This window comes from Pinus tabuliformis, chromosome Q (assembly GCF_031772625.1).
Source record: "Pinus tabuliformis cultivar Carrire ecotype Pingquan chromosome Q, CPIR1, whole genome shotgun sequence".
NCBI lineage: Eukaryota > Viridiplantae > Streptophyta > Pinopsida > Pinales > Pinaceae > Pinus > Pinus tabuliformis.
In genome coordinates, this window is record NC_142296.1 from 1,131,721,990 (window position 1) to 1,131,748,644 (window position 26,655).

Here is a 26,655-nt window from a genome sequence, read left to right on the forward strand (position 1 = left end):
TCCTTTGCTGCTATTTCCTGTCTTGCTCAACTGCCCGATCTCCTCTTGGCGAAGAGCTGCCCACAGTTCTTCCCAATCTGGAACATCCGTCCTGCCCAGTATGCTCTGGACAAATGTCCCCACTCCTCGGGGATTGCGTTAAGTGTGGTCCTCACCAACATCTCCTCATCTGGTGTGGCCTCTATGGAAGTCAGTTGGTTCTGAATCTCCTTCAACTGACCGAGGAAGTGATCTATCTGCTCCCCTTTCTGCATTTGGTATGACCGCCACTGATTCTCAAGTAACATCTTCCTCTGCACGAAAGTATGTTGGTACAATTTCTTTAGGGTGTCCCACATTTCCTTTGCTGTCTCCTTCTTAGCAGTATGTTGGACCACATGATCCTTGACCCCATCAAGGATGATGCACTTTGCCCTGGCCATTGCCTCCTCGAACTTTTCATTTTTAGTCGGGTCAACTGGGATCACTGTTGTTCTCAAGGCAAAGGTCTTGATGCGATGTCTATCTAGAATGGACAGGATCCTGGCCTTCCAGACCACAAAGTTGGACGTCCCATCCAACCTGTCCTGATCCCTCAGCCCATTCATGGCCATCTCTATGCTCTTTTGTCGACTCCTCTGAGTCTCTCTACTTCCTTTCGGAAGTTCTTTTTTCGATTCCTGCTAAGTCTCTCCACCTCTTGCCTGGAAGTTCTTTGCTATACTCCCTTTGGGTCACGATTTCCCTTCTAGAAATGCTCCTGCCAATCATCAAGTTGCACCTCTTCGATCTTCTGTGCACTTGCAACACTGATCCGGATTCCTTGGCTACAAATTCGCCTCAGTAGCAACTCTCTCTACCTTGGTTTTGCCCTGTTAGGTACTGTTCTTCCCATAGTACCCCACCAACTTTGCTCCCACAAACTACTCACAGCTTCCTATGCCCCAGCAACTGAAGGACTGAGCCTGTAGGCTCTGCACAATCCCGACACTGGCAAAACAACTCCTTCAACCAACTGTGTCAACCCTCCTAGTCTTTGCATGGCTTTGCATGAGCCTCTTTCGGCCCTCAGCCTCTATGTTGTCCTCTCTCTGGCACGGACTAACGACACAGTCCCTCTACGTCAACCCTTCTTCTGTCGCTTCTGCAAGGATCAACTTTTGTCACTTGGGACAACTGATTCTGTTGCAAATGCTCTCCTTAGCTGATGCCTTCAACTCTCCTGTGATCTGCAACCACATTCTGATAACATGTTGAAATTTCTAAGTCTATCCGTTAGAAATTTAATTTGTATTCTTCTGGTTTATTTCTTCTGCTTGTTAATTCTGAACAAGTTATTTAAAACATATAAATAACGAAATAAACACAATACAATCTCAACATCTACAGATCAACAACTGAAAGAAAACAAACACACAAGTCACATTGTTATTTTTGGACAAATGTCTCCAGAAAAACCCAATGCGGGAAAACCGATGTAGCTATTCTAAGGGTTTATTATTATGCAGTATTTCCTTGAGTATAACTGGGTGTCAAACTATCTCACCCGACAGAGAAAACAAGTAGTAGTAATACCTCTGTATTTGGAAGCAGGTATTCAGAAAACCTGTCCCATGAAACCCTCTCCAACAACTCTAAAGCACTATGTCAGCCTCCTGCTGCTTTGCGTCAGCCTCAGAACCCTCTGCGTCAGCCCTCTGAGGCACTGCGTAGTCTCTACGACCCTCTGCGTCACTCCTGCAGCCCTCTGCGTGGATGACACATGCCCTTTGGCCTCTGTATTGTCTTTGCTGGGCTCTGCGTGGCCTGCTCTGGCTGTTGCATCTCGCTCTCTGCCTCTGCGCTGGTCTCTCGACACTATATCTGCCTCTCAGTCCAGTACTCACTGCCCCTCGCTGCTGATCACTAATTCGACTTTGCTTAGCAACCCCGCTCTAGCAAATCGAATGACTGATCACTCTGGTGTGTCTTCCAACTGACCCTCAAGCCTCCTCTTATACTTTTCCTATTGGTCCTTCAACAACCGAGATTAAATCTGGCTTGCTCCATTACTTTTGGAAACTTCTAACCCAGTTTTATATTAATACCCATTAATATTTTATTTTTCCTAAGTTTAGACTTAGGAACTCCATTAAAAATATTAATTATTTGAATATCTCCCAAACTGGGTACATTCTGTCCAAACCATTTCTGGGTCTTGGAGATCTCATGTGCTTTAGCCTCTCCACCAATTTTCATGTCTAGAGGAAATCCGATGCTACCCCAAATCAACAAAAAAGGCTCTTGACTCTGCCCTTGTCTACATAGAGCTTTTGTTGGTTTTGTGCCATCTGCTAATTATCCTTGAGGGCTCTAAGGATATCCTGACTCTCCTGTATCTAAGCCTTGGCACCCGAGGCCCTACTGTCTCCAAAAGCCACATCAGCAAATGTTAGTGCATCATAACCGTACAAGGCATAGAAAGGGGACATACCTTTAAACATATGATGGGTGGTGTTGTAGCAGTACTCACCCAGATGTAGCCACTTCACTCATGCCTTTTGCTGCCCAGTCACATAATTACGCAGGTAGTCCTCTAGCCACTTGTTTACTATCTCTTTCTGACCGTCCTTCTGCGGGTGATAACTTGTGCTAGGAGTGAGATCTGTCCCCACAAGCCTAAACAACTCCTACTAGAATCCCCCCATAAACCTGCTGCCCAATCACTCACAATGGTCTTAGGGAGACAATAGAATCTAAACACCCCCCTAAAAAACAACACAACTACTTGTGAGGCTAAATATTGAGTTGGGATAGCGAAGAAATGGGCGTACTTGGTTAAACAATTTACCACCACATAGATACAGTCTCGTCCCTAGACCACTGGTAACCCAGTGATGAAGTCCATCGAGATGCTCTCCCATTTCCTCTCATGAATAGGGAGAGGCTGCAATAGTCCTGTTGGGTGCATCTGCTCCACCTTGTTTGTCTAACAGTTATCACACTCCCTGACATGCCTCAACACATCCTCCTTGAGGCCCTTCCATGTGAAGTGCTCTCTAATGGCCCTCCACATCTTGAGGAACACCTAGTGACCTGCTAAGGGTGAGTCGTGGGTTGCTTGCAAAATCCTTTCCTTCTGCTGGGAGCCAGGCACCAAATAAATTTTGTCTTTGTAGTAAATCATCTCATGCATCACCCTGTACCGATCAGGGGTGATGCTCATGAGTGAGAGGGTCGTAGGCCTCCTAGACAATGCATCTGTGTTAATTTTAGGTATGTTCTATGCTTAGAGCAATTTATTCAATTTTCACAGTTAGCTCAATATCTTTTCTAGATTAGCAATCACATCAACATTAAAGTAAACTGCAGATAGAACATAAACATAGATTGCAGAAGACAAGCCAAGACAAGAGGACACAAGATGTGGCGCTAGCCAGGGACAAACCCCAATGTGGGGAAACCCTTGATCAATTCTTTTTATATGTTCTTCAATAGTTCAGCAGAGAGAGAGAGAGAGAGAGAGATAATACATTTACAACAGAAGTCAACACTTTGACTTATTTAAATAAGAGCATAGATCATCTCTAAGAAGATGATATATGAGATAGCTAAACTCAGTTGAAGACATGCTGCTTCAACTGATTCTCCAAGGTGACTCCTTCACCTATCATTGTGCTGTACCTCGTCATCATGCTGCACCTCACCGTGCTGCACCATGCTGCACCCATCATCACTATGCTGGACCTCATAACCATGTTGCACACATCATACTGTTGTACCTTATGATGCCACTGCCGTTCCATGTGCCATTGTTGCACCATGTTGCCACAGCTATACTATGTGCCAGAGCTGCACCATGCTAGCCACTGCTGTCCCATGTGGCATACAACTGTCCCACTGTTTCATTGCTGTACAATGTCATTGCTGTCCCAATTGTATCACTGCTGCACAATGTCATCGCTGCTGCAATTGTATCATGCCATCATACTACTAGCACTGTTGTCCCATTGTTAGTGACATTGCTGCTCCTATGTGGCAGTATCCAACACCTAAGAAACTCCTCCACATGGCTGCTAATAGATTCTCCAAGTGTCTAATACATCAATGAATAATCACTGTAGATGTTGCCACTGGTTAGGGCATCTAACCATCAAGTCTACCCCTCCACTTTGGCTACTACAGGCTGCAAACAAATCCCATTCAAACTGATCCAAAATCATGGACCCAACACAATGTGCTTTGCTCTCCCTATTGGCATGATATGGTTAAGGCCATCAATGAAGCCCCAAAAGGAAACAAGAGCCCCAACTATGAGAAAGCTAGAACATTGTTATTAGAAAGACAAAAAACAAAGGTTCAAAGAGCTTTGACACGTTTTACAAATGAGTGGGTGGATTGTGGGATATCCATTGTATTAGATGGGTGGACAAATATTAGGAACCAACATTTGATAAATGTTCTTGGTGTTTCTGCTAGTGGTGCAGAATCTCGATAGTAGATATAATGTAGACTAGTATTGTTAGAAATGTTCTAACTGGCAATTTAATAATCATTGTCTTTAACTTGATTTCAAAGCTTCAGTATATGAAAGGCCCATTACTTTGCCTCTTGTTCTTTTGAAAAAGGTATTTTGGTAACTTAAGCCTCTTACATTTTCATTCCGTGGCAAATATGGATGCTATCAATGTTGTTAGTTATATATACATATATTGGTTGTCATTTTCTATGCTTGCATCCATGAAATTGATGTTTTTCTCTACTTGAGTACCTTAAAGTCTGGATTTGATCTTACAGTAATGACTGCCTACGGGAGATCTTTGACTAATTAATCTTATGATGAGCAGGGGTCCAGCTGGTGATCTATATGTGTTTCTTGATGTGAAGGAAATGCCAGGAATTGAAAGAGATGGTGTAAACCTCCACTCCAAAATTAATATCAACTATACTGAAGCGATCCTTGGAACAGTAGTAAAGGTGATCTCTCTGTAAAAGCCTGGATGAAAAATCAACCGTTTTCAATACTATCATGCTTTGAATAAGGCTGAATCTAGACAGAATTCAAAAGCTGCACAAGATTGTACAAACAGATCATTGTGATTATGCAATAACAAAAGCGACATTGTCTGGAAGATCCATATTTTTTATAAAACAATTTGATCCCTCTAGGCACACTCTGATGTTTGGAATAGGGCTGAATCTAGGAAAAAATCAAGTCATTCACAGCGGCTACACTGATTGTTTTGAATTTGTAATATTAAATGCAACATTGTTTGAATTATTCAATATATTGCATAAACTCTTTCATATCTGAATTTCTTGTAACATTGGCTTGTCCACTTATACCCAAGTCATATGCCTCACATATATGTGTAATAGTGTACAACTACACGTGGAAATGATTGCTTATAGGTGAGGATCTTGGGCCAGGTGTAGGCACAACCATATAAGTAAGCATTGTCTTATTGGTGCAAGAACATATTTGCATAGCTCAGAGGTAATTGGAACTCATAGTATTGATGATCTAGCCCAGATCCTAGATAGATGTTAAATGATATTATTGCCTTAAATATAATAGTTTGTATTGATTGTTTATATGGGTTTAATGAATTTGATTTTGTTGAATAATCATGATAAAGATGCTTATGTGATATCCGTTGAGATGATTATCATATTTATGATGTTATGTGAACATATGATTCCATTTATTATGATGATTTAATGCTATAGCTTGAAAAATTATATGTTATAATATTATGATTGTACTTTATGATGGGATGGCATCTAATAATTGCATATGGTTTTTAGGATGAGATGTTTAATGATGTCATGCATGAGCATGTATTGCCTTACTATTCAGGATGTGATAGCAATTATGTGGTGTTCTCATGACGACTTGTGAGAGTTAGCATGTTGATTAGTTTCTATGAGATGATGATATTATGGTTATAGCTAATGCATTGGTTGCATGTTGTGAGGTAGTGGTTGATTTAAAATTCGCCAATGGGCCAAGAGGGCTAGTTTATTTGATGATTTCATGGGATCCCAAACTTATAAAGGAAAATATATATAAAGTAACACTTTATGAGCTGGGAACAAGTTCAATCAGTTACTTATGCTAGTGTTTCTTTTTCCTTGTATAATTCTTGATAGGACATGGGACCATCTTAAGAAGGTCAAGTGTCTGATTGGAGTTGTAATGTCGAAGTCTAAAGAATGGCTAGAGTATTACTTGTTGATGGAGTTGTGGGATTGGACTTCGATACCTAGGTTTGTGAATCCTAGTGAGCTGTGGTGGGAGTTTAGGTCATCCTTTCAAGATGCCTAGGGGTATGTGAGTACAACATTGGTTGCCTTGGTTTGGTGTCATAGAGTCCTAATAGACAGAGGTACGAGAGGCTTAAAGCTTGGTTATGAAAGTTGGGAAGAAATGCTAGAGTGTTGTATAGACTTTGTGGGAGCTTTTGATGCCTGCTATGGTCGGCGGGCCTTGTACTAGTTCAACATAGGGTGATGTGAAAGATACAAGGAGAAAATTTAAAATAAAAAAATAAAAAAAATAAATATGGTATGTATAATGTAACATAATCAAAGTTAACTTTAGGGCGAAGTTCCTTGAAGAAGGAGAGTATGTAATGCCCCATATTATTAAAGAAAAAAATGAAGTAAAGGATCATAATAAATAAATAACTATTTAAGTAATAAATGTTGAGAAATCAATTGGGCAGCAATTAGGGTGATTTCTCTTTACCTCAAAATTGCCTGTGAAGTTATGTTGGCTTCTTATTACTTTTATTATGTTCCTTTTTCATCAAACAATTACCAAAACCATAAACAATGAAGATCACAAAAGACAATGAACACAAGGTGTAGGCTCCATGCCAGGGCAAAACCCCTTCCAAGGGGAAAACCCAGTAAAAATCTTTTCTTCTTATAGAATCAGATCAAAGTGAGAAATCTAAGACCCAAACACCAAGACCAAGACCTCCCACAAGACCCAAGTCAACCCTCCTTCAAAGCTCTTTCGACAAGTCAAAGTCAACTCAAGTCAAAGCCTTCCATTTTTGGTCAAATCTTTGATTTTCGGCCCTTGCAACTTCACATGTGTGAGAGATTTAGGGCAGAAAAATGATGTTAGACCTTCGTTCTCTCTCTCTCGTCTTCCTTAGACCTTCACTCTTCTTTCTTGGTATTTCTCTCTCTTCTTGGCACAGGGACTCGAACTTGCTTGCTTATTCCAAAATGAGGTCAAACTGTCCTCTATTTATACACATCTAGAAGGTTGAATGGGTCCCTTCCAGGGCCGACTTGGTCTTGTGGGGACAAAATTGATATTTTTGACTCAAATAAAAATATATTTCGACTTTCTTTTCAAAGTTCAGTTTCACTTTTTTTTGGAATTTTCTATTTCATGTGTGGAAATGCCTTTAGGCAAATTTTGAATGTAGCATGACAATGAAGTCTTGGACATATAATATATATCTATTATTTGTTGATTTGGGGTAGCATCGGATGTGCTCTAGGCCTCAAATTTTGCTGGGAGGCTTGGGCACATGTCTTCTAAAGAACCTAGAAACTGTTTTGGGAAATTCCACCCAGAGACAATTTTATTAAAATAATTAATATTTTTAATGGGACCTTAAGTCTAAACTTAGGCAATGAAAAATATTAATGGGTATTAATCTAATTGTGGGTGTAAATTCTAGAAGAAGACGAGGATCAAGCTAAAATGATCTTAGCCATTGATTAGCTTTCAATCTGGGCCGATGAATGTCAACGAGAAGATTATTTAAGGGAGCTTGAGGGTTATTTGGAAAACACACTGAGAGATCAAGACATCGAATTTCTGAAGTGAGAAGTTCTCAGGAGGAAATTTTGATCGAGTAGATTTCTTGCAGTAGAGGGGTAGGGATAGTTGGGTTGGAGTATCTTCTCCAGAGCTCAGGGTACGCAACAAAGAGAGGCAGAGAGACACCAGAGGGGTTAACGTTGAGCTAGAAGGACCCACGTAGAGCTTGACGCTCAGCCAGAAAGACTCACACAGAGGCAGCTCAGTCACCCCCGTAGAAGTTCAATTTTTGTAGAGGAGCTGACATTTCTAAGTCGGGAGGGCTGGAAACTGCTCCAGAAGGCAAGACGTTTCCTAGTTGATTTGATGCAGAGCCTCAGAGAGCTCCACGCAGGCCCACATAGTTACTGCGTAGAGGCAGCATAGTTGTAGCTGGGGACAGTTGATTCAGCTGTCGGAACAGCCAGGATTTGTCGGGTAGAGTGAGGTAATCTCATGATTCTTCTCTACCAGTTGTATTTCTCTGTAACTGGATTGTCGAGAGGGCATCCAAAGTTCTATTCAGAAACTAAGCTCCACGCAGGCCCACATAGTTACTGCGTAGAGGCAGCATAGTTGTAGCTGGGGACAGTTGATTCAGCTGTCGGAACAGCCAGGATTTGTCGGGTAGAGTGAGGTAATCTCATGATTCTTCTCTACCAGTTGTATTTCTCTGTAACTGGATTGTCGAGAGGGCATCCAAAGTTTTATTCAGAAACTATTGCTTAATAATATAAAACCCTCAAAGCTCCTGCAATGGTTTTCTCGCATTGGGTTTTTTCGGGGACATTTGTCCAAAAATAACGATGTCATTTGTGTTGTATTTTCTTTCTTGCTCAATCTCTTGTTTCTGCATATAATTTATGTTAGTTTTTTGTAGCATCGGAAGTTATCTAGCCTTGAAAATTGGTGGAGAGGCTAAGGCACATGAGTGCTAAAGAACAGAAACCGTTTGGTGAAATTCCACCCGGATTGTATTTTATTAAAATAATTAATATTTTTAATGGGGTTCTTAAGTCTAAACTTAGGAAAATTAAAATATTAATGGGTTTTAATCAAAATATGGGTGAGAATGATCTAGAAGGCAGATCAAGTCATGTTTTAATCTTAGCCATTGATTAGAGACTTAATCTCGGTCGCTGAAGTCTCAACAGGAAAAGTATAAAGAGGCTTGGGGTTCATTTAGAGACACACAGAGAGATTGAGGAAATCGATTTTCTAAGGTGAGAAGTTCTTAGGAGGAAAATCAATAGGGGAGATCTTGCAGCAGAGGGGTAGTGAGATTCCGGGAGGAGGACTTTTCGATAAAAAAAGGGAGAGAAAGGACAAAAAGACGTCCAGATGAGGGTTGACGCAGAGGCAACGCAGTCAGTGAAGGGAAGTCGAGTTTTTGCAGAGGGAATTCGAAGCTCAGGTGCCGGAAGCTAGGGTGTGAGACTCGAGGCAAGAAAGTCGAATTCTCAACCAACAGAAGATCCAAAGCAGAGAGGCAGTGTAATACCCAGGAGGGGTGATGCAGAAGCTGCCTAGGGTGACACAGTTCTACGCAAAAGCCATCAAAGGGTGACGCAAAGCCTCTAGAGTTGAGGATCAATCGCTGATTCTCTAGTGACAGGGTGAGATTATTTCACTAGTCTTTTGTCTAGTATTTTCTCTGTAAATGATTGCTAGTTGAGCATCCTAGATTTATATTCAGAATTTTCTCCTACATAATAATAAACCCTCAGAGCTGTTGCACCGGTTTTCCCACATTGGGTTTTTCCGGCAACTATTTTGTCCAAAAATAACTGTGTCCTATGTATCTTGTTCTTCGCTCAGTTTCCTTGTTTCATGTAATCAAATTTAAAGTAGTGTAAGTTGCAGAAGTAGCTTACTTCAGTATTCAGAAGAATAACTTGATGAATGTAATTAAAATCAAGTAGGAGAAGTAGATTTAGATTTGCTGCAGTAGGGGTTCCTTGAGGATTAGGAATTTTCACATGGTATCAGAGGGTTGATTTTGAAACAGGAAGAGCAGGTCCAGCGCTGAGCAGAGACGACAAAAGTTGCACTTGGCAGCGATTCGAATCCCCTTGAAGGGATTACGCAGTCCTTGCCGGGAAGCAGAGATTCCAAGAAAATATCTCTAAGAGAGTCGATAGAGAGGTACGATTTCCAGTTCGTGAGTTCGCAGAGGCAAAGGGAATGACGTAGAGCCTCAACGCATTGCTTGAAGGGCGTAGTTTCTGTTAGGGCAGAAATCCGTCGAGAAAGAGCAAAGACACATAGAAGGGGAATTTTCTCCTAAGAGAACTTTTTTGCCAAAAAGTTCGAATTTCTCACTCGCTATGCAATTGAGCAGTGCTAAACAATGACTAGAGGAGTTAGTTCGGCAGTTGGGTGAGATGGCATCGCATGAGCTCAGAGATTAGGACAAGTTGGAAGGAGCTTCCAACTATGTCATATGGAAGACCAGAATCTTAGTTGTGCTAGAGGAGTACGATCTCGAAGCCTACATCAAAAGTGTTGTAGTTGTTCCTACTGACAATGATCAAAGGAAGAAATGCAAGGTCGAATAGGGGAAAACGAAGAGGATCATTCTCGATGGAATTCGAGATCATGTGGTCTCACACTTGTAGGGAAAGGATACAGCCCGAGAGATGTGGGAGGCTTTGTCTTCACTGTATGAAGGCTCTTCCAAACAATGGAAGATGTACCTAGAATGAAAGTTGCTGCGGACATTGACGCAGAAGGGAGAAGGGGTTAACTCCTATCTTCAACGTCTTCATGATACTAGAGACTAGCTTGCTGCAGTGGGGTCAACTCCTCATTCAACCGCGATGGTGAGGATAGCCTTGAATGGAGTCTCGGATGAATGGCAAGTCTTCGTCCAAAGCATATTGGGTAGTAAAAGACTACACTCATGGGACGAGATGTGGGAAGCCCTTCAACATGAGGAATTAAGGAGGGACCTTGTAAAGGTCAACCTCAATGGTAGTAGTGGGAGTGGCACAAAGATCAAGGAGGAGGAGGAGAACATAGCTCTAGCATCAAAGGGACAACAGAAGCGGAAGGAGGACATTTCGAAGGTGAAATGTTTCAGTTGTGGCGAGATGGACCACTATGCATCCCAGTGTCCTTCGAAGAAAAAGGATAAGGATGAGAAACATGATCCTAAGGCTACTCCATTAAAGATTGACGAAGATGAGTTTGCCATGAGTTCCCACGCATCTCTAGGAGGGAAATGGGGTGATATTGAGTTGTAGTCGGGAGGACTACATGTGGGCAGGATCCTTGAGGAGTCCACCTCTTGGATCAATTCCTTGCTACGGGAGCCCAAGATGCAGCAATAGCGAGATGGACTTAGTGTCAGATGACGCAGTGGATTGTTTGGAGAGATAGATAGCTAGAGACCAGAGACTGATCAGCGCAGAGCAAGGTTGGTAGTAGTGCATAATTCAGCAGCAGCACAGAAGATTCAAAGGGTCAGAGACTAGAGCAGTCAGATTCCAACATTCATGGTATTATGCTGAACATAGTTAAGTTCAATTAATTTTGGATGTTTTTTAGTTGCTTCTCTCAGCAATTGAGTTGTAGTACGAATGCAGTGTTAGCAGTGGCAGTGCTAACAAAATAGCAGATGCAACATTTGAGAGGGAGTTGTAGTACAAATGCAACAATGGCAGTGGCAGTGTCATGGGCAGCAACATAGTGTTGGTGGCAACAACAATGCAGAAAGGAGGTGCTTCAGAGACAAAGCATCAAGCAAGTGGACATTGTTGCTAATGCACTTTCCTTGCTAGGAGGGAGTGTTAGTTTTTGGTAGCATCAGAAGCGATCTAGCCTTGAAAATTGGTGGAGAGGCTAACACACATGAGTTCTAAAGAACCCCTAAACCGTTTGGTGAAATTCCACCTGGATTGTATTTTATTAAAATAATTAATATTTTTAATGGGGTTCCTAAGTCTAAACTTAGAAAAATGAAAATATTAATGGGTATTAATCAACATATGGGTGAGAATGATCTAGAAGGTGGATCAAGTCATGTTTTAATCTTAGCCGTTGATTAGAGACTTAACCTCGTCCGTTGAAGTCTCAATAGGAAAAGTATAAGGAGGCTTGGGGTTCATTTAGCGACACACAGAGATTGAGGAAATCGATTTTCTGAGATGAGAAGTTCTCAAGAGGAAAATCAATTGGGGAGATCTTGTAGCAGAGGGGCAGTGAGATTCTGGGAGAAGGACTTTTCAGAGAATACAAGGCAGAGAGAGGACATAAAGACGTCTAGAGGAGGGCTGACGCAAAGGAAGCGCAGTCGGTGAGGGGAAGTCGAGTTTCTGTAGAGGGAATTCGAAGTTCAAGTGTCGGAAGCCAGGGTGTAAGTCTGGAGGCAAGAAAGTCGAATTCTTAGCCAGCAGAAGATCCAGAGCAGAGAGGCAACGTAATACCCAGGAGCGGTGACGCAGAGCCTCCAGAGCTGAGGATCAGTCACTAATTCTCTAGTGACAGGATGAGATTATTTCACCAGTATTTTGTCCAGTATTTTCTCTGTAAAGGATTGCTAGTTGAGCATCATAGATTTGTATTCAGAATTTTCTCCTGCATAATAATAAAACCTCAGAGCTGCAGCACCGGTTTTCCCGCATTGGGTTTTTCTAGGGACTATTTTGTCCAAAAATAAATGTGTCCTATGTATTTTGTTCTTTGCTCAGTTTCCTTATTTCATGTAATTAAATTTTAAGTAGTGTAGGCTGCAAAAGTAGTTTACTTTAGTATTTAGAAGAATAACTTGATGAATGTAATTAAAATCAAGTAGGTGAAGTAGATTCAGATTTACTACAGTAGGGGTTCTTTGAGGATTAGAAATTTTCACAATTTAATTAAGTGAAGGATGCAGTGTATGTATTACAATATTTGCCGTAGGAAACTGCAAGTAATTTGTTTAAATGAATTTAACACATAGGAGTAATATCATCAGTTGCTGTAGTAGGGATTCTGTTTCAGGAATTTTCACATGGTATCAGAGCAGTGCAGGTGAAGCAAGAAAAACAGTGCCAAAGAACCCAACGCTGAGCAGAAGAGGGAGATCGAAAAAGTTGTAGGAGGTAGTAGTTCGGAACCCCAGAGGGTTTGCGCACTCCTAGCCAGAGGGATGAATTTCGAGGCAATCTCTCTCTGAGTGATTCGACAGAGAGAAGGACTTCTAGTTTGAGATCTTGTCGTGGCAAAGGGAGTAGCGCTGAAGTCTCAGCATGAGGAGGAGCTGGTGGGACGTAGTTTTTCTGTAGGCCTTTTTGCTGGGCAGAAATATGTTAGAAGAGGAGAGAAGCACTGTGAGGGAATTTTTCCTCAGAAGACTTCTCACCAAGAAGTTCGTTTTCTCATTGATTGAGCAGCAACAGTGAGAAGTAGAGAGGATATTTTCGACATTTGTGGCAGAAATGGCAACCAATGGCTTGAGGGATCAGGACAGGTTGGACGGAGCATCCAACTACATCATCTGGAAGGCTAGAATGTCATTCCTTCTAGATGAGCATTCCCTTAAGACATACATCGACAGTGTGGTGGTTGTCCCTACAGATGCAGATCCGTTGAAGTACAGAGTTGAGATGGCGAAGGCCAAGAGGATGATCCTAGATGGAGTCAAGGATCATGTGGTGTGTCACGTTGCTAGCAGAGGGATTGCTAAGGAGATGTGGGATGCCTTGGCCACGTTATATCATGGATCTTCTAAGCAGCAAAATATTTACTTGGAACAAAAGTTGAGATCTGCTCAGATGCAGAAGGGAGAGCATGTGGATCCATTCCTCACGAAGCTGAAGGAAATCCGTGATGAGTTGTCTGCTATGGGGCATACACCTCAGGATTCAGAGTTAGTTAGACTGGCCCTCAATTCTGTCTTAGATGAGTGGCAAGTCTTTGTCTAGAGTATCCTGGGCAGAGCAGCATTGCCTAATTGGGATGAGATGTGGGCAGTGCTAAAACAAGAGGAGCTGAGGAGAGACCTAGTTAAGGTCAAACTTGACGGAAGTAGCAACAGCAGTGGGTTGAAGCCCAAGGCGGAGGAGGATAATGTATCCCTTACATTGAAGGGATAGCATGAGCAATGGAGACGTAAGAAGGACGTCTTGAAGGTGAAGTGTTTTAGATGTGGCGAGATGGGTCACTATGCATCCCAGTGTCCTCTCAGGAAGAAGGACAATGATGAGAAACATGATCCAAAAGCTGCGCCCGTGAAGATCGAAGAGGAGGAGTTCACCATGACAGCCGAGATACCTCCAGGAGGGAGGTGGGCTGATTTGGAGCTATAGTTTGAAAGAGCTATAGATGGGCAAGATCCTTGAGGAGTCCACCTCTTGGATCAATACCTTGCTATGGGAGCCCAGATCATAAGTAGCAGGATGGAATAGTGTTGGATGTTGCCGAGGGGTGTCGGGGAGATAGTTGCAGTGGCTAGGAGCGACAGAGGCTGAACATCGCAGAGTAGAGTTGGCAATAGTGCAGATGGCAAAGAGTAGAGGTCAACAATAGCGCAGTAGATTCAGTGGGTTAGCACAGAGACTAGCAGTAGTCAGTCTTCAACATTCACGTGGTATCACACTGAACACAGTTAGTTCAACAATTTTGGATGTTTTTCCGTTGCTATAAGAAACAGTTTGCAGTGCAGTAGGAGTTGGTAATGGCACTGCTAGCAGCAACACAAATGCAACACTTGAGAGGGAGTTGTAGTACGAATGTAGTGTTGACAGTGGCAGTTTCAACAACAGTACAATTACAGCAATAGCGCAATAGTTGGTGGACAACATGTTAGGCATTAGCAATGCAGAGGACGATGCTTCAGAGTCAGAGCAATATGCAGCAACAGGATATTGCTAGAGCACATTCCTCGCTAAGAGGGAGTGTTGATTTGGGGTAGCATCGGATGGGCTCTAGGCCTCAAATTTTGAAGGGAGGCTTGGGCACATGTATTCCAAAGAGCCTAGAAAGTGTTTTGGGAAATTCCACCCAGAGACAATTTTATTAAAATAATTAGTATTTTTAATGGGATCTTAAGTCTAAACTTAGGAAATTAAAAATATTAAATTAATTGTGGGTGTAACTTCTAGAAGAAGATGAAGATGAAGCTAAAATGATCTTAGCCATTGATTAGCTTTTAATATGGGTCGTTGAATGTCAACAGGAAGATTATTTAAGGGAGCTTGAGAGTCATTTGGAAAACACACTGAGAGATCAAGAGATCGAATTTCTGAAGTGAGAAGCTCTCAGGAGGAAATTCTGATCAAGTAGATTTCTTGCAATAGAAGGGCAAGGATAGTTGGGTTGGAGTATCTTCTCCAGAGCCCAGGATACGCAACAAAGAGAGGTAGAGAGACACCAGAGGGGTTGACGCTAAGCCAGAAGGGCCCATGCAGAGCTTGACGCTGAGCCAGAAGGGCTCACTTGGAGGCAGCTCAGTCACCCACACAAAAGTCTTAGTTTTGCAGAGGAGTTGACATTTCTGAGCCAGGAGGGCTAGAAACTGCTCCAGAAGGCAAGATGTTTCCCAGTTGAGCCGATGTAGAGCCTTAGAGATCTCCACCCAGGGGTAGCGTAGTTGTAGCCGGGGACAGTTGATTCAACTACCGAAACAGTCGGGATTTGCCGGGTAGAGTGAGGTAATCTCACAATTCTTCTCTGCCAATTGTATTTCTTTGTAACTGGATTGTCGGGAGGGCATCCAGAGTTGTATTCAGAAACTACTGCTTAATAATATAAAACCCTCAGAGCTGCTGCACCGGTTTTCCTGCATTGGGTTTTTCCGGGGACATTTGTCCAAAAATAACAGTGTCATTTGTGTTGTATTTTCTTTCTTGCTCAGTCTCTTGTTTCTGCATATAATTTAATTAAGTGAAGGCTGCAGTGTATGTATTACGATATTTGTCGTAGGAAATTGCAAGTAATTTGTTTAAAGGAATTTAACAAGTAGGAGTAATATCATTAGTTGCTGTAGTAGGAATTCCGGTTTAGGAATTTTCACATTATCATGATTCATATCTCTCTGATTGATATTAAATTTGAAATTTCAATGTGAATATTCAATGTTTTGTTTTTCTTGTTGTAAATTGGAGGAGTTCAAAATTGAAAATTCATAATTTGAATTTCATATATATTATAATTTATATAATATATAATATATATAAACTATAATATAGTATATATCCTCGGCAAACCATGCACCCTGTTTCAAAAAGTGACGTACCCGTCCCCATACCCATGTTTCCTGGCAACTTAGTGAAGAACACTGCTTTGAAAACTTATGCAAGAGAACTTTGGAAATAAAGATATCCAACCATGTACTTAGTTCGATCAAAGTACTCATGAATTCTCAATGTTGGATACACCCCTAATGTATCCACACATTGTCGAGGCCAAATCAGTCAAGTTGAACTTTGGAGAAGTTCATCTATGATCACAAAATGTACTCGTGAATGGGCCTGGAACTCAACGCTGAATTTTCTTGGGGCAAATTCACTGTTGACATCTCTAAAAGAATGTAACGCTTGACACTATTTTCTCTGATTGGGATATTTTGCACATTAAATTCAAATGGAGTATTCACCTTATATATGTGAAACAAAGAACTCAGATAGTAGGCATTCTAATCTTTTCTTTAATGTACTCTCCACAATATGCTGAATTTAAAAGGTTCTGCCAAATTTGTGGTTTGATTTTAATGGTATGGGAAGTTTCCTAACATCTATTGTATTAATGGACATTGTCTCCATAATTTTTTTGGATGGGGCTTATAATTATCTGCTTGTATGCTGTTTTTGTCCTAAAATACAAATTTTGTTCTGTCAGCTTCTACTGTCCATATTTGGATTACTAACTGAAATATATGCTTTCTAATTTTACGTGTGCATATAGATGTAGTTTAATGTTTAAATGTTCCTGTGTTTTAATCTCTGCACTCTGATGATTCCTCCTGGTAATTAGTGCATTGTCTAGCTGTTAACTTATTGTGCTGATTACGATATTTTATCATTTAACTGTGGGTTGCCTCTATTTCTAATCCAATTGATTATGCAAATCTGTCATGATTAGGTGGAGACTGTGGATGGATTCAAGGATCTTGAAGTTCCTGCAGGGACGCAACCAGGTGAAGAGTTAGCCATGCGAAATATGGGTGTTCCTAAGCTTAGAAATCCTTCAGCACGTGGTGATCACTTGTTCATAGTGAATGTTTCCATCCCTAGAAAGCTCAGGTTCGTTTGTTTTCTTTTGCTTTTCATTCTTTTATATGCATTATTTGTTTTGGTATGTTCATGCATTTTTTTTGGCTCCCTTGAACACCTTTATTTGATTAGCCATGAATTCACTGGTCAGATATTATGTCAAATGCACTTGAGTGAATCAACTCATCAAACTTGCTAGTAATATGGACTTTACATCTCAATGAATCAAAGATATCAATTTTCTTGCATATATAAACATTCTATGGTTGCAGATTATGCTAAAAGTCATTAGATAGTACATGTATCCTAGAAATTTTTGAAATCACTTCCATAGAATCTTTAGTTCGGGTGGTTGTAATTTGATCAGATATGAGCCCAAGGAACTCATCATGTATATTGTTCTTGCTAAAGTTCCCAAATTTCAATGGTCTCTCCTATCTTGTCCCTTGATTAAGGAGTTTTTTTTTTAGGTTTTACAGGATATGGATAAGCAAGAATCCCCAAGAATGAATAGGCGTTCTTGGGAATTCCATATGAACCTCTAGGCCATGATTGGTCATGATCTTATAAGCACACATGAAGAAGCTTTTAAGGTGGAGTAAATGGGGCAATAGGTGAATGCAAGACTAATCAATCTTATACCTAAAGGCATGAAAAGGGATACAACGGATGTTTGGAGACTAATTACATTGATTAGTGCTTCTTGCAAGTTCCTAGCTAAATTTCTAGCCAAAGGGATCAAATATATGACTGTGAAGTTTGTATTACATGAGCAAACAATTCTTATTGAAGACCACTTCATACTAGGCAATCTTATTATTACTTGGGAAAGTAGTAGATAGGCAAGGCAAATTAACCAAAAGATTCTCTTCTTGAAGATTGGCTTGGACAAGGCCTCTGATAAGAATTTCATGCTTGAAATGTTCTTCTGGTGGGGATTTAGGAGTTTTTTAACTCAAGTTATGAGCATACTTATGTGAAATGGTTCCACCAGAGTCTATTTTAATGGCCATTTGTTAGAGGCAATATCGCTTGAAAGATATATCTAGCAAGGATGCCCCCTAGACCCTAATTATATGTTGTTAGAGCAGAATCACAACTGCACTATGTTATCTTCTTGAAGATGCTCAGTATGGATGCATATTTAAGTCAGTCCTCTTTTAGATGGTGATCAATTACACAATGTTTGTTTTGTGAATGACTTTGATCTTGTCCCAAAACTCAACCAAACCTCTATTGAAGGAACAACGCAGTGTTTGAACTTTGGACATCTTTGCTAAAGCAGTAGGTGCATTTGAAGAGAACATGAAGGTTCATATTACCATGAGAGAGGACTTTCCAGATTGGCTTGTCAAAAGGTGGAAGATTATTGAGCCTAGTTAGATTATAAGATATTTGAGTAAGATCCCTTTGGAATTGGGTATGTCTCCAAAACATATATGGGATTTGGTCTTAAACAAGTTTGAGGGCAAGCCTCTGAGATGGTTCTCCCAAGATATCGCTAGCTGGTGGAATCAACATAACAAATAGAACTTTGGTAGTAGGTGTTTTTTCTACTCACTGCCTCTGTTTTTACTTCTAGTGACAGAAAGCTGGAATTTTTTTTTGAAACAATCATTATGGAGGAAATAGGGATTTGGGAGAGTGAGAACATCCACTTGTATCAAGGGGCATACATACTTTGATCATGGATGCTAGAGGGTTTGATCTTATCCCTTGAAGATGTCCCTTGGAATAACAAAGGGAGGTTGAATGACCACTAAGGAAAAGTAGCACTATCACTAATACCACTCTTTTTTCGTAAGTAATACATGCTAGTTTTGTACCATCAAATAGGTGTTGTAGTCTCAACTTTGGTCAGAGAGGCTTAGAAACACTAGAGCTCCAGAACCTAGAAAATGTTTCAGGAGAAAACACCTAGAGATGGCTCAATTAAGTTAATTAATCAGTAATTAAATTTTTCCTAAGTCTAACTTAGGGAAAATGATTAATTAACAAGAATTAATTGAGAAATGTGAGATTTCTCTAGAAACTCACATGGATCAACTCAGAAATGATCTTAGCCATTGATGAGGATTTAATCATGGTCATTGGTGAGCCAACGAGAGATTATAAGAGGAGGTCAATGGGGTTGGAGCAAAACACATAAGAAAGAAGCCAGTAGTGTGAGTTCCTTGGCAGATTGAGCTATCCAACTATAGAGGTCAAACACAGGAAGAGAGTTTGAGCCAGAAGGGATGTAGAGGGGCAGAAATAGTGATTCCGGAGGAAGTTTCCAATTCCAGAGAGTCGGGAGAGGAGGTCGAGTTATTTCCACAGGAGGTTGCACAATAGCCTCAAGGAGGCAATTCGATTTTGCTGAGAAGGAGGTGGATTCAATTGTCCAGAACCTGGATAATTTTCTAGAGGATCGAAGGATCATTTCTAGAGCAGTAGTAGTCAGTTAGAGGCAGATTCGAGGCAAATCCAGGTAGAGTGTGTGGGTGACTGTGCAAGGCTTATGTAGAAGTTGTGTAGAGGGGTTTGAGTTAGCTAGTTCGAGTGGCCAGACTGAGCTAGGATTTCTTGTGGAGAAGGGTAAAATTCCCTCATTAATTTTGCTAGTATTTCTCTCAAACAGGATTGCCAGTTTGGCATCCATTTTATTGTACTTAGAATTTCATTGCTGCATAATAATAAAACCCTCAACTGCTGCACCGATTTTCTTGCATTGAGTTTTCTCGGGGACAATTGTCCAAAAATATCAATATCATATTTTTGTGTGTGTGCTCTATATTTCTTAGTTTCCATCATTTTATTTCCGCAGTGTTTTTTATTGTGAAGAAATTGCAGTGTGATTAATTCGTTATTTTGTCGTAACAAAATAAACTACATAATTTAATCAGTTAGAAGAATTAATTCCAATTGCTACATTTCAAGGAAATTTTCACATGGTACCAAAGCTATTTTGATCAGATCAAAGGCTTAGAGACAAAGAGGCAGAAATTTCGCAATTAATAGGGAGTCTAAGCAAATTTCTTCTAGGTCTGCATAGACACTGGCCAGGCAGTTCGAATTGCTAGACAGGGGTTCGATTTTCTAGCTGCAGGTGGCAGGAAGAGTTTGATTTGTTTAGTATGTTAGTTTTTGTAGCATCGAAGGTGTTCTAGTCTCGAAATTTTGTGGAGATGCTAAAACACGGGAATTCTTCATAACTCATAAATTGTTTTTGGAAATTCCACCTAAAAGTGTCTCAATTAGATTATTAGCGTATTTTTAATTATTTTGTTGGAAATACTGAGAGGGGGGTGAATCAATATTTCTTTTCAATTGTTACTTTTACTAGTTAGATCACTTATATTTAGAACATAAAATGAACAATAGAAATAAATGCTTTTACTAATATAATATTTATAATGAATCAAGTACAATATAGGTAAGGCTACAACCCTTGATGAAGACACCCAAGCTCCAACTTGGGATGTGCCAAGCACCTACTTGGACTTTAGTGCGGCTCCGACCTCTAGGGCTTCGACCCTATCTTATCCAAGGAACCAACCTTGAGTTTAGGAGCTTCACTGTAGCCTCCACGCAACATCATCAATGACAATCTTGTCAATTAGAAGGTATCGCCACTGCACTTCATTGTACACAAGCAATGTCTCCAAATCACCTCATGATGTCTTCAATGCATCATGGTCTTCAATGAGGTCTTCAATTAAATCTTCGAAAGGTTGCTTCAACAAAGAGGCTTATACAAGCTCAACAAGAACTTCAATAATGCTCCAATAGTTCTCCAACAAGTATTCAATCAATGCTTCACCAAAATGCTCCAAGCAATGCTTAAGAAGACTTCTCAATGACTGCTTCTAGATTTTCTTCAAGGTTGCTTCAATGTACAAACTCAACAATTTATCTTCTTTAGGGCATCCATTATTTCTCTTCCTTGTATTCACTGCTTAGCCCACAAGGATTTCAGTCCTGGCTAATGAGATCACAAGGGTGATGATAACACAATCCGAAATAGTGGTCTGTGCACAGATGACCTAGCACTATGTTAATGCACAGTCCGAGGTAAGTAATAGGCTTCACTATCTGAGCCACAACAAAACACAGATTCGAGCCTAGAGAGCAGACAATAGTCAAGTCTTCACCTAAATCTGAGCATTGTTCAAGCCTTAAAACCGAGCTTCAAGGCAGCAACACTGTTCCATATTGGAGCTCCTACACTTCAATTCCAGTTACTATGTCACTGCTTCATATTGGAGCTTCTACATTTCAATCCGAGTTACTGTGGGTATAACAGAGCTTAATTTGAGCTGCAAGATGTGAGTTACAAGTTTAAGCCTTAAAAACGAGCTTCAAGGCAACAATATTGTTCCATCCTTTCACAAGAGGCTTGTCAATTCTCCAACCCGTAGTCCAGTCAACCCTGAGACACCCTTCCACAATTCTGCCCCCTTTTTCGCAACTTCCATATGTGTATAACCCTTGTTATATGGTTCACAAGATGTGAACTCGATTCTTGTAACACTCGTAGGATCTTCACCGAAAACTCTTGACAAAAACAGAGGTCTAACGTCTTATATATATACCTATTCGTCCTCACAATGAACAGCCATGTCCACATGCGAGGCGACATGAGTTATGGAGGTAAGGTTGGCTCAATAACCAAAATTTCAACATTAATTTGTAAAATCAATAACTTTTAAACTTCTTGGATTTACGCATTGAGTAATAGCTCGTTAGAAAGGAAAAATTAAGCTCTTCAAGATGGTGTAGGTCTCATGGAAGAATTTTGCCTCTAAGGAGGTGAAAAATAAGTTTTAATGTGAGTGATCCTTTATGAGTGCAAAAATGGACTGTAGGGCTTCTTCATGGTGATTCCTTCATTGATAATCGTGTCCTTATCATGTCCTTGTCTTCATAGGGTCATCATTATTATGTCCTTGCCTTCTTCAATGTAAGGTCATCATCATGCTTTCCTTCTCCATCACCTTGTCTACTTCAACATTATTGGAGGTTTGTCATCATAGGGCATGTCATCATGTTTATGTCATATAGACAGTCTTCCAAGTGTAGTCCACCTAAGTCATCATCATGGTCGACATAAGTCATCATGTAGTCTTTTATCATAGACATGTAATAGCATGATTGACACTTCATCAACTTAAACAAGAGTTGTAGTCATCTTCTGGCATCTTCAAGAATGTGTCATTCAATCACTGCTATATCAACAATCAACTATTAACATCAATGACAACCTAGATTAGCATATTTCCTAAGTCTAAATTTAAGAATAGTGGTTAATTAATCAGAATTAATTGAGAAAGGTGTGAATTGTCCAGAAAATCACACAGATCAATCCAGAAATGATCTCAACCGTCAATTACGTTTTAATCTTGGCCATTGGAGTCCCAATTGGAGATTATAAAAGGAGGTCGATGGGTAGATGGAGAACACACACTTGAGATCAATTTCCTTGGGCAGTTTGATTTTCCAAAGAGCAGTAGCAGTTGTCAGAAGAGTTTGAGCTAGAGAAGGGAAGCAGAGACAGAGAGGGGTAGGGACAGTGAGTTCGGAGGAAGAGATTCCAGTTCCGGAGAGTAGCTTGCAAAGAGGAAAAAATAGCCACATAGAGGTTGACACAGCGGTTGCGCAGAAGTCTCTAGAGGAAATTTGATTTTGCTAGAGAGAAGTTGGGTTTCAGTTCCAGAGGCTAGAAATATTATCTAGAGTGTTGGAGAGATAGTTTCTTAGTTAGCAACAGACAGGACAACTCGAGTAGCAGTTGTTTCAAGTATAGCGTGGAAGGGACTGCGCTAGGGTGATGTAGGCCTGCGCAAAAGTTGTTTGGACAACTCACCTGGAGCTAGCAATCAAAACCTGGATTACTTGCAGGGTGAGGAAAATTCCTCACTAGATTTTTGCCAATATTTTCCTCTGTAGGATTGCCAGCTTTCGGCATCCAGTTGTACTCAGAATTTCTCACTGCTACTTAATAATAAAAACCCTCAGCTATTGCATTGGTTTTCATGAGTTGGGTTTTTTCTGGGGACTTTTGTCCAAAAATAACTGTGTCAAATTTTTGTGTGTACCAGTATTTTCTTAGATTCCAGTATATCTTCTGCAGAATCTAATTTGGTGAAATTGCAGTTGTGAATTATTCGTTATTTGTGTGGGCAAATAAATTGTTAATTAATTTACAATTAGAAGAATAATTTTCAGTTGCTGCAATAGTTGAAATTTTAACATGGTATCAGAGCTAGCTTGATCAGAGGGGGAAGCTTAGAAGTGGAGGCAGAAATTTGTTGTTCAAATGGAGTAGCAGGACGAGTTTACGGGGAAAGCATAGAGCCTAAGTCAGGCAATGTGTGTTGCTTGAGCAAGTTCGATTTTTTCAGTGCGGGTAGGCAGAAAAATTAGACTTTCCAAATTGAGTGATTCTAGCAGGCAGAGGGAGCAACAATCTAGTATTTTCACCAAGCAAATTCCTTGTTTGGGCACAGAAGGGTTTTGCAACAGTTTGCAATCGCAGAATTAGCGTCGGGTGGAAGAGAAAGGCACATACTGAGAGAATTTCTCTCAGAGGGTTTCTAGTCTAGAAATCTGATTTTCCAGTTGCAATTTGTAGTAGCTACAAGCAATTTTTTTACTCACTCCAAAAGGGAGTGCGAATATCAGATTCAACAGCCAGGCAGAGGAAGAGGGAGATTTTCAATCAAATTCAGAGATGGCCACAACTGGGCTTAGAGATCAATATAGGTTGGAGGGAGCCTCCAACTTTGTCATCTGGAAGGATAGAATGTCCTTCCTTCTTGATGAATATGACCTGAAAGACTATGTAGATAATGTAGTGGCAGTTCCTCAAGATGTAGATCAGTTGAAGGAGCACAGGAAGGAGATGGCGAAGGCGAAGCGGTTGATCCTGGATGGTGTCCAAGACCATATAATTTCACATATATCTGGCAAAGGCACTGGCAAGGAGATGTGGTGCACTCTCGACCAGATGTATCAGAATATTTCCGAGCAGCGGAAGATGTTCCTGCAGGAGAAGCATCAGGATGTAGAAGGGTGAATGCATAGATTCCTTCCTCACCAGGATTCAGGAGGTCCATGATCATCTTGCAGTCGTTGGGGAGGCACCTCAACCAACATAGCTTATACAGTTGGCACTGAATAGTGTCTCAGAGGAGTGGCAAGTCTTTGTCCAAAGTATCTTGGGCCGAGACCAGTGTTGCAGGAAGCGCCCCCCCCCCGGATCCTAGGCCGGAATCGCGTCCCGTACGGAAGCGTTCCGGAAGCGCCAAAGGAAGCGCGATTCCATTTTTTCCGAAGCGCGATTCCGCATTTTTTGAGCGATTCCTGGTTTTTGAGAAGCGTTGCCCCCGAAGCGCACTTCAGAGGGCGCTTCGGGCCTCCGGAAGCGCACGCTTCACGAGCGCTTCGGAGCGCTTCCGAAAAATCCGCGCGGGCAAGGAATGACACTTCAATTTTTTTTAATTTTTTTTAAAAGTTAACTTAACTTGCAATGAGGGGGTGGGTTAGGGTGAGTTTAGGGTGAGTTTAGGTGAGGAATGAAAAGCATAAAGCTCCCATTCATTCCTCATTTTCTCACTTTGAGTTTATGAGAGTTGGAGAAGAGAAGAGAGGAGAGGAGAAGAGAAGAGAGGAAAGGAGAGGAGAAGAGAGGAGAGCTTGGAGGAGTGAAGAAGGAGGAGCTAGGAGAAGGAGGAGGAGCTTGGAGCAAGAGCTTGGAGGACTTCATCTACAAGAGCTAAAGAGGTAAGTTCAAACCCCAAACTCCCTTGTTTTTTTGAAAAAAAAATTGTATTTTTCTCCTCCCTCTCCTACTCTTTCCCATTGTTTCTACTTGCTCCTTTATTTACAGGTTGTCCACCACCTATATCCATATTCCAAGATGGTGTTCTTTTGGCTTCTATGTATCATTCCACTCTTGGTTTTAATGATGGCAAGGGTGAGGAATAGAAGGGAAGAGGAAGGGGATGAACTTGGTCCTAATAGTAGTGACCCAATGTATGATGAGGAGGAAGGGTTTGAAGAGGAAGGGGATGAACTTGAAGGGGACACTGAAGCACAAGATGGGAAAGGTACATCAACACCCTTGTGGAACTATGTGACCAAACTTGATGGGGGAAAGGGTGGTGGATCTTACAAATTTGTGTGCCCTCATGGTTGTCATGGAGGAAAACCATATTGTGGTTCATATACCCGTCTGAGGAGGCATCTTTGTGGGGTGCTGGACAGTGATGAAAAAAAGGGTTCTGTGGGGGTACAAATTTGCCCAAACATTTCAACTGAAGAAAGAAGAAAATACATCCAAATAGAGATGGCTGCACAACAAAAAAACAAGAAACAAAAAACTCATTCTGAATCAAGTGCAACCTCTAAATTTGGTAGTTGCCCATCTCCTCATGGTACTTCTGCAACCTCTGGAGGTAGAAGAACAATAGGGGATTTCCTTAATGTTGCTGGGAGGGATGATGTGGATGGAAAGATAGTCCGTTTTCTTTGTGCTTGCGGTGTACCATTCAATGTGCTTCGCTCTCCCTATTGGCATGACATGGTAAAGGCCATCAATGAAGCCCCAAAAGGATACAAGGCCCCCAACTATGAGAAAGCTAAAACAGTGTTATTAGAAAGAGAAAAAGCTAAGGTTCAAAGAGCTTTGACACGTTTTACACATGAGTGGGTGGATTCTGGGGTATCCATTGTATCAGATGGGTGGACAAATATTAGAAACCAACATTTGATAAATGTTCTTGGTGTTTCTTCTAGTCGTGCAGTATTTATTGCATGTCATGACTCCTCCTCCATCAGTGCAACTGCACAAAACATTGCAGATCTCCTATTGAAATCAATCAAAGATGTTGGTCCGAATAATGTGGTTCAAGTGATCACAGATAATGCAGCAAATTGTAAGGCAGCAGGAAAAATTATTGAGCGTACTCATCCACACATCTTTTGGTCTGGGTGCCTGGTTCACACATTGAACCTTTTGATGCATGATATTGTGAAACACAAAGATTGTGGGTGGATTGCTGAGGTTTACAGGAAAGGGAAGCAGCTCATTAAATTCATCACAGGGCATACAAGGGTAAACTACTTCTATGGCACTTACTCCAAGTTGCAATTGCTTAAAATTGCAAAGACAAGATTTGCTAGTTATTACCTCACCTTTAGGCGGCTAGTGAGGGTGAGACAAGCTTTAACTAATCTGGTGTGTGCTGAAACATGGGATGAAATTAACACTGACACAGATGGTGCTAATGCAGTCAAGGACACTGTTCTTGACAGTTACTTTTGGTCACAGGTTAAATATGTTTTGCAATTCACCAAACCAATTTATTACATGATCAAGTTTGCAGATTCAGATCGACCAGTAATTGGGGAGGTGTATGAGCAAATGGATAGCATGTTGGGGCAGATTAAAGACATTGCTGAGCCTAGAGATACCACCTTGTACAATTATATTCGTGTAGAGGTGCAAAACCGATGGGAAATGCTAAATATTCCATTGCATGCATTAGCATATGTTTTGACACCTAAATACTATCATCCATCATGGCTTTCAACATTAGCACCTGGGGGGGGAAGCAGGAAAAAACCACACCAAGATAGAGAGGTTCACGAAAAATATATGGCTACATTGAGTAAATTAATCCCTGATGAGGA

The 26,655-nt window shown here is 40.9% G+C and overlaps 1 protein-coding gene across 3 annotated transcripts in view; it reads left to right on the top strand.

The window, feature by feature from the left end:
* LOC149223527 (uncharacterized) overlaps positions 1–26,655 on the top strand; it is a 363,518-nt gene that overhangs the window by 194,952 nt on the left and 141,911 nt on the right. For all 3 annotated transcript variants that reach the window (XM_089385853.1, XM_089385852.1, XM_089385851.1), the window contains 2 exons: positions 4,806–4,935; positions 16,850–17,010. In XM_089385853.1, coding sequence (XP_089241979.1) covers positions 4,806–4,935; positions 16,850–17,010 — 291 coding nt within the window. The remainder of the gene's footprint in view (positions 1–4,805; positions 4,936–16,849; positions 17,011–26,655) is intronic.